Source organism: Aedes aegypti, chromosome 3 (assembly GCF_002204515.2).
Source record: "Aedes aegypti strain LVP_AGWG chromosome 3, AaegL5.0 Primary Assembly, whole genome shotgun sequence".
In the NCBI taxonomy this organism is placed as follows: domain Eukaryota; kingdom Metazoa; phylum Arthropoda; class Insecta; order Diptera; family Culicidae; genus Aedes; species Aedes aegypti.
In genome coordinates this window covers 87729316-87738175 of record NC_035109.1, presented here as the reverse complement: position 1 = coordinate 87738175, position 8860 = coordinate 87729316, and the positions used below count along the sequence as shown (strand labels likewise).

At 37.9% G+C, this 8860-nt stretch overlaps 1 protein-coding gene across 1 annotated transcript; it reads right to left on the bottom strand.

Moving 5' to 3' along the window:
- Nucleotides 1-6817: 6817 nt before the first annotated feature.
- LOC5570298 (pancreatic lipase-related protein 2) lies at nt 6818-8260 on the bottom strand. The gene is made up of 3 exons (XM_021852626.1): nt 8099-8260; nt 7288-8043; nt 6818-7226 (listed from the first exon to the last, which is right to left on the bottom strand). The coding sequence occupies exons 1-3, from the start codon at nt 8154-8156 to the stop codon at nt 6982-6984; spliced, it is 1059 nt and encodes a 352-aa protein (XP_021708318.1). The 5' UTR covers nt 8157-8260; the 3' UTR covers nt 6818-6981.
- Between the last annotated feature and the right edge of the window lie 600 nt (nt 8261-8860).

Genomic DNA, 8860 nt, shown 5'->3' with positions numbered 1-8860 from the left:
GAAAAACTTAACTCAGTTATTGCAGTAATTTTCACGAAAAAAAATCCATAAAATTTTCACTTAGTTTTTACACATGTTTACCGAAAAGATACAGAATATTAAAAAAAAAAATATTTTTTGCATTGAATTTAATCTACCTTAGACTAAAATGTTATATGATAATAAAAAAAAACAAAAATAAAACACCGGTTTGCGGAACATCCTACACCCAGAATATATTTTTTTGAAAGTGTGTTGAATCAATGAAAACTTACTGTTTGTCTAACTGTTAAATAAATGTTGTATACAGTAAAATGCACATGGGTGAGTGTGTAGTGAAAATTGGAAGAAAATTCGTTTGGCAAATGGTAAAGTTATATTTCTACCATTTCTAAAGATTTTTTATCTTCGTATAACTCAACTATATTTGGACATTATTGCATATTTGCACTGTCTGGGATAGTTTACTCAAACCGTGGTTTAAAGTCTAAAACTAAAGGACTCTTATTGTTCAACAAAAAAGCAACTGTTTGTGATACATTAACAATAACAGATAGTTTTGTTTAATTGTTCTGATCATTAGACAAACTGTGTTTTCCTATGCGGGGTAAACGCTCATGTTGGAAAGTAGTACGTTCTACATGTTTTAAAGGTTTTTTATTCATACCAATATTGTAGTAAACTCTTGGATTTTATTTTTGATTTGATGCTACATGTAGTACATAACCTGTAGACGAAACCAACTCAACTCACATTTTTGTTGAGTACGAGTTAAACAAAAAACTCTCAAGCATTTTTTTTCAATTTCTTTATTAGTATCATTCCAAACATTACATTTATTTCTTATATCTAGGTGTTCTGTGTTATTAGACAACACTATCATCCTAATTTGGTAAAACAAATTTAAGATTTAATTAACATTTTGTTAACAACATATTACATTTCATTTGCCGTAGCAGTTCAGTTTTTTTACAGGTGAGTTGATTTCACCTGCTTATAAGAGAAAAAAAAACGTTTTTAATATACTTAACCTAACTTAACCTAAACATATAACACATTAATCGTGGCAATAGAAGATTGTAACGATTTTGCCTGAAATTATTAATTATTTTATTTGACATTTGTTCCAATGTTTCAACATTGGATATTCTATGTAACTCATTGGTGCTATACCAGGGAGGAAGCCTCAGAATCATTTTCAAAATTTAATTTTGAATTCTCTGCAGAGCTTTCTTCCTGGTATTACAACAGCTAGTCCATATTGGTACAGCATACAACATGGCTGGCCTGAAAATTTGTTTGAATATCAAAAGCTTGTTCTTAAGACAAAGTTTTGATTTTATATTAATAAGGGGATAGAGACATTTTACATATTTATTACATTTGGCTTGAATGCCCTCAATGTGATTTTTGAAAGTTAAATTCTTATCTAGCATGAGCCCTAGATACTTAACTTCATCTGACCAATTTATTTGAACCCCTCTCATCGTGACAACATGTCTACTTGAAGGTTTCAAATAAAGAGCTTTTGGTTTATGTGGGAATATTATTAGTTGAGTTTTGGAAGCATTAGGAAAAATCTTCCAGTTTTGCAAGTATGAAGAGAAAATATCCAAACTTTTTTGCAATCGACTACAGATGACACGCAGGCTTCGTCCTTTGGCAGAGAGGCCTGTGTCATCCGCAAACAAAGATTTTTGACATCCCTGAGGTAGCTCAGGTAAGTCAGATGTGAAAATATTGTATAATATTGGTCCCAAAATGCTGCCTTGAGGAACACCAGCTCTTACAGGAAGTCTTTCAGATCTGGAGTTCTGATAATTGGGTCCTAAAATTTTTAATGAAATCTTGTTTTTATTTAATAACACGAAAGAGCATCTCACTGCAACTACTTTACCAATTTTTTCCGCTCAAATAACGGCTATATCATGTTTAAACTTTAATTTAAAAATTGGGTCCATAAATGAACCTTGACACTTAAGATCATGTTTGACATTCGCTTAGTCGACAAAAACACCACCGGGGTTTTAGTTTTAACACTGGGGTTGTTCCTATCTGACATTTCGGAAGGGACACGGAAAACAAAATGCACCCAAAATTTGAGTTTAAGCCAAGGGGTGTGACAAAATCTAAAAAAATGTTTTTTAGACTCAAACCAACGGAAAACATTAGAAAATTGAGTAAACATATGTTATTGGCCTAAACTTAAGCGTTTGGCACTAAAATTGGAACAGGGCTTTAGGACCCTATTAACCTGAAGTGTACGATTTGACAGATAACTTTGAATTATTCTAACAATGTATGTTGGAAAATTAAAGTTTTTTAATTTTACAATCAAACCTTCATGCCAAACACTGTCGAATGCTTTTTCTATGTCTAGAAGAGCAAGACCAGTAGAATAGCCTTCAGATTTGTTGGAACGGATCAAATTTGTTACACGTAAAAGCTGATGAGTGGTCGAATGTCCATGGCGGAATCCGAACTGTTCATTGGCAAAAATTGAATTTTCGTTGATGTGGGCCATCATTCTGTTCAAAATGACCTTTTCAAAATGTTTACTGATGGAAGAAAGCAAACTGATTGGACGATAGCTAGAAGCTTCTGCAGGATTTTTGTCTGGTTTTAAAATTGGAACATTCTTAGCATTTTTCCATTTGTCAGGAAAATATGCTAATTGAAAACATTTGTTAAATATATCAACTAAAAATGATAAGCTACTTTCTGGAAGTTTCTTGATGAGGATGTAGAAAATTCCATCATCGCCAGGAGCTTTCATGTTTTTGAATTTTTTAATAATAGTTTTCACTTCTTCCAAATCAGTCTCCCAGGCATTTTCGAAAACGTTCTCTTGATTGAGAATATTTTCGAACTCCTGAGTAACTTCATTTTCAATTGGACTAGTAAGTCCTAAATTGAAATTGTGCGCACTTTCAAACTGCATAGCAAGTTTTTGAGCTTTTTCGCAATTAGTTAGTAAAAATTTGTTTTCCTCTTTCAATGCCGGTATTGACTTCTGAGGTTTTTTCAAGATTTTAGATAATTTCCAAAAGGGCTTAGAGCCAGGGTCCAATTGAGAAATTTTATTTTCAAAATTTTTGTTTCTTAATTGAGCAAAACGTTTCTTGATTTCTTTCTGCAAATCCTGCGATATAATTTTCAAACTCTCAAGCATGTTGCAGCTGAATACACTGCTTTTGCAGCTTGCAATTTTACTTGGGAGGTTAACCTCTTTCCGATGATTTTCAAAAACATCTAGTTGAATCGAATTGCTACGATTTGCTAAATAATGATAAGAAAGAATTTGTTCGCTTATGCATATCACCTAATGCCGTGTCCTAGTAGTGAAACTATTGATAAGCAATCAAATAACAATATTTTTTCAGTAAAACATTGTGCAAGTTGTTTTGAACAATTTCGCATATATCAAACATCTTTTGTACAAGCACATTTTGAAAACCGTATTTCTGGCGATGCAATTCGTGATCAAACGTCAACATCCCACCGCAAAATCGCTAGTGTTTGGAGGTGATTTTAACCTCCAAACTGCCAAATAACCTCCAAAACATCACCTCCAAGTTAGTTCTAATAGCCTCCGTTATATGAAATATGGTGGCGCGTCGATCGTCGCAAGTTTATTGTTAAACAGTCAATAGGGAGATATTCAAAACTGAAAAGGCAATTCGTCATCAAACGTCAACATCCCACCGCAAAATCGCTAGTGTTTGGAGGGGATTTTAACCTCTAAATTGACAAATAACCTCTAAATCATCACCTCCAAGTTAGTTCTAATACCCTCCGTTATATGAAACATGGTGGCGCGTCGATCGTCGCAAGTTTATCGTTAAAAAGTCAATAGATGGCTCTTTTTCAATGGTAGTAAAAACGAAATCCTGAAGCAAAAAAAACACCACGGAAGATGAACTAAACACAAAAAGTGATTCACTTTACACTTGATTTCTAATCATAACTTTTTTGATCCAGTTTCCTGATAGCATTTTTCATTATTTTACATTCGTCATCAAACGTCAACATCCCACCGCAAAATCGCTAGTGTTTGGAGGTGATTTTAACCTCCAAATTGCCAAATAACCTCCAAAACATCACCTCCAAGTTAGTTCTAATCTGAGACGAGACTCGCGAAGACGGTCTTCTTTTTCTGTGATTGCTGAGTTTTTTTCTTGTTCCACTTTGTGTTTATACCAATTATGCGCATGCTGTTCAAACCCTCACATGAACCTCTCAGCAAAAAATGATTGAGTTTGCATCACATCGAATCATAAATAGCCATATGAGAGAAATTTCATACCAGCAAACATAGCAGACATTAGAAATAATTAATCTTCTGCTTAGATTTATCAGCAACTTTGGAAAAAACTGGTCCGCCGACTGAGGTTTTTAATAACAGTTTACTTTGAACACAATACTTTTCACTTTTCCAGCCATAAAAACGGTGGGCTGCATTTGACGTTTTGTGAGAGGGGAATCTGGGCTGCATATGACATTGATATTTTTCCTCTTCGCGAGTCTCTCTCAGGTTCTAATAACCTCCGTTATATGAAATATGGTGGCGCGTCGATCGTCGCAAGTTTATCGTTAAACAGTCAATTCGTGATCAAACGTCAACATCCCACCGCAAAATCGCTAGTGTTTGGAGGTGATTTTAACCTCCAAATTGCGAAATCATCACCTCCAAGTTAATTCTAATACCCTCCGTTACATGGATTATGGTGGCGCGTCGATCGTCGCAAGTTTCTCGTTAAACAGTCAATTCGTGATCAAACGTCAACATCCCACCGCAAAATCGCTAGTGTTTGGAGGTGATTTTAACCTCTAACTTTCCAAATAACCTACAAATCATCACCTCCAAGTTAGTTCTAATACATTCCGTTATATGAAATATGGTGGCGCGTCGATCGTCGCAAGTTTATCGTTAAACAGTCAATATGTTTTCATTCATCCGCTGGTTTTGATCCCTCCTTCCTTCACGGTTTTTGAAGTCTTCGTAATCACCGCGGAAATCACCTTCAACGCTTCGACCGGTTATGACTGCACCCGCCGAACACTACACGGTTCTGTAATGCAAGGATTGTAGTCGACAGATACCTGATCTCTCTGTTTTGTGCCGACGAGGATTGATTCCCTCCTAGAGGCAGCAACAGCCGCTCAAAATTTCCTTGCGCGGCTGTTGCTGCCTCAAGGCGGAAATCTTCCGGATCAACAGCCAACAGATAGATTTAGGCATTTGTCGGCATGAGTAGTAAAAAATAGCTTCTAATAGAACTAGCGGTACCGTAACTGTTGGGTGGATGAGAGTTTTATTGTTCCAACCTGATTCAAGAACGTTTGTTTGATTAATTTCAGGTCAGTTTCGTTGGCGCTCCTGTTTGGGGCGCCCTGACCGGGATCACGGTCAGTTTGAGCACGCGCACCTGATTTGACGTTTCCAAATGTAAACAAGCATCCCAATGCAGGGGTGGCATCGAAAAACTGTTGCTAAATCACCACGCTGATACCCAAAGGGTTGAACAAACTGTGCCGCATCTTGAATTATTTTTCAAAATGTGGTGAGTATCCATGTTTTCAAAAAATTGTAAGAAAATCAGGAGTGCATATAAACAAAATCTGAAAGCGTTAATATTCATGAAAAATAATTGTCTTTCGAAGAAAAATACAAAAACTGGGGGTTAGATCTGATGGAAATGGTCTATTCTCGTCGGCAAAAAACAGAAAGATCAGGCATCTGTCGACTACAATTCTTTGTGTTACAGAACTGTGTAGTGTTCGCCGGGTGCGGTCATAACTGGCCGAAGTGGTGAAGAAGCCACCGCGGTGATACCGGAGATCTCAGGAACCGTGAAGGAAGGAGGTAGCGAAACCCGCAGAGCCATTCGTCATCAAACGTCAACATCCCACCGCAAAATCGCTAGTGTTTGGAGGGGATTTTAACCTCCAAATTGCCAAATAACCTCGAAATCATCACCTCCAAGTTAGTTCTAATAACCTCCGTTATATGAAATATGGTGGCGCGTCGATCGTCGCAAGTTTATCGTTAAACAGTCAATAAACAAATTATCTGGTCATAAATTCACCACAACGTGGTCTCAAAACCATAGGGGAAAAAGGGGTCTGCATTTTTTCGAGGTGAAACAAATTGTAGGGGACCGAGAGGTGAACTAACGTGCCGCAAGTTTTTCGTTGTTTTCTAATAGTTAAAGGCTCCAAAACATATCGGTTCCTTGGGAAAGTTTGTTCAGTATTGAACAGAATTGACAGAAAGCATATAAGCCAATAAAAAAATTTCACGGAAATTGTCTATTGAATAAGCCGGAAGATTCCCGACATGAGGCAGCAACAGCCGCTCAAAATTTCCTTGGAAATCTTCCGGATCAACAGCCAACAGATAAATTTAGGCATTTGTCGTCAGGGGCCCAGATAGCCGTAGCGGTAAACGCGCAGCTATTTAGCAAGACCAAGCTGAGGGTCGTGGGTTCGAATACCACCGGTCGAAGATCTTTTCGGGTTGGAAATTTTCTCGACTTCCCATGGCATAGACATAACTGTGGAAGTGCTCATAAGAACACTAAGCTGAGAAGCAGGCTCTGTCCCAGTGGGAACGTAATACCAGAAAGAAGAAGAAGAAGAGATTTGTCGTCATGAATAGTAATAAATAACTAGCCTCTAAATAAAGGGTGGTTTTGAATTTTGAATTTGTGGAGGAAATATATTTTCCTACAGGAAGACCTGAATCGGGTTGGGGTTGAAACTGTGATTCAGAACGGGTTGAACCAGTTCCAACCTGCTGCAAAAACAGTCTGTCCAAATTAATTTAAACATCCTATGTCGAACATCTTTTGTATCGTTTATTATGTAGTTAACTGTTAACTCGCATTTCCATACTGTCTATTAGGTGGTACCGTTTATAGCCTTTCAGTACAACTTTGTTGTACGAGAATGGCAAAGCGTTATGTGTATATCAAATTAATTTTTCAAATACTGTCATCCCTATATGTGATTACTAAGCTCCAATTTCCCTTCCGCATAGGGAGCCTTCGCCTTCGTTTGTACCGTCAATATTCCACGCCCCTCCTGAATGATAGGATCTCCGCCCATCTTAAGTTTTGCCTTCGGACTACGGCAGCCTGTATCTATGACTTTATCCAAACTGGAACACAACGTTGACCAGAAACCTAGCTTGGACTCGATCGATTCCGCGTAGAGTTCCCAAGCGCGTCCGTGTGCACAGGATGCTGAAATAGAAGTTTGGAAAGATTTGAAATTATATCAACAGATAAGACATTTAAGACCTACCTCCAGTCCACCATGGTAGGCACCCGGGTTGGTTAACTCCTCCGTTCGGATAGAAATCACTATGGCCAATTGGTTCGTACAAGCCCAACCTTTTGCCATTGGTGTGAATAACCTCAACGTAAGAGGCATCGGTAATCGCAAGCCTTTCGTCAGGTTTCCCTATGTCAAATTCCGGTTTGGCTGGATCCAACCCAACGATAGTTCCAACTTTACCATTACTGACTAACTTACCAGCCAATCCTGAAAGGTGAGCTCCCAAACTGTGCCCAACCAAATACAGATCTTGAAGCTTCATGCCTCCATCGCTGTGCAGGAAATCGATGAAGTTGGCCAATATCTGCGAAGCTGGGACTATTCTCCAGCGTGCCGTCCAATAGTCCCAAATCCATTTTCCGCTAGGCCAACTCATCGTAATCACATTGTACTGTTGAGGATGTTCGAGAAGCTTCTGGCGGGTCGTTACGCAAAACTCCGAAAGGTGACAGTTGCAAAATCCATGTACGATGATTCGCGTAGGGTTAGAACTGTTGAAACTGGACTTCTGGAGGGATTGGATATCGCCAGTGGTCAGCATTGTACTGGTATTTTGGTCTGAACTAGTCAACAGATAGAACGTGACGTTGATTGAGGATGGCTCGAAAACAGGCAATGATTGTGGATTTGATTTTCGCAACACATGGTCTATCATATGCTGATGGTACTGGGAGTCACATCCGATTATGTTGTTGTCGATTTCCTGGAGATGAATCCAGTTCACTGCAATCATACACTTTAACTCACACAAGTCTTAAATGATATCAATTATCCAAACCTTCACAAGAAACCAACGCCCATGATAGGGAAACCTGAAGCCAGCCTAGCAACCCCATTGGAGAAATATTCGATGTGCTACCAGCAACAGGTTTAGACTTTCTGATTTGTGCAAAACATGTTGCTAGCAGTTTTTGCACGAGATTTCAACTCTATATGCGATTAAATAATCACCTTAGTGTGAATCCCCGCAAAATGGACTGTGCAGTAATTATCAACAAAAAAGACCAAACAGGAACCAGGAAAACAAAACGAAACATAATAGGAATCAGCAGATAAGAGTTTGATTCTTCATAGCATCAGAGCAGATATTTCTCTAAGAATTTCATCAGAAATTTAATCAAGTGCCCAAATGCTCAGATAAGGTACCCCGGGGCAAGTGAGAATCCGGGGTAAGTGGGGCGTTTCGTCATAGCTCAACTAGAAAAAGTTTTTCATGGGGGTATTCTTCTAGAAAGTTGAAGATACAATGACAAGGAATGTATTTAGTACTAAACATATTGTTATTTTTATTACCATGTGGTTCATGTAACAGTTGTCAGGTCAGCGCCATTTTCAACTTGCATGACAAATTGTGACACGTTTCACGTCTTGCATTGACTTGCAAAAAATAAATGTGTTATAAATCGAATATTCATCTGTAAGCAACAATTTTAAGTATTACTACAAGCTGCTAACGATAAACCAGTATTTTGTTTTCATTTCATATAAAATTTTCGATGGTCTATCTTACCCCAAAATTTATTTGTACCTGGGGTAAGTG

Coding starts and splice junctions, on each gene's coding strand:
- LOC5570298 (XM_021852626.1), bottom strand. CDS start 8,156: ATGGGGTTGCTAGGCTGGCTTCAGGTTTCCCTATCATGGGCGTTGGTT. Junction 8,044..8,098: donor GGCGTTGGTTTCTTGTGAAG/GTTTGGATAATT, acceptor GTATGATTGCAG/TGAACTGGATTCATCTCCAG. Junction 7,227..7,287: donor CCTACCATGGTGGACTGGAG/GTAGGTCTTAAA, acceptor CTTCTATTTCAG/CATCCTGTGCACACGGACGC.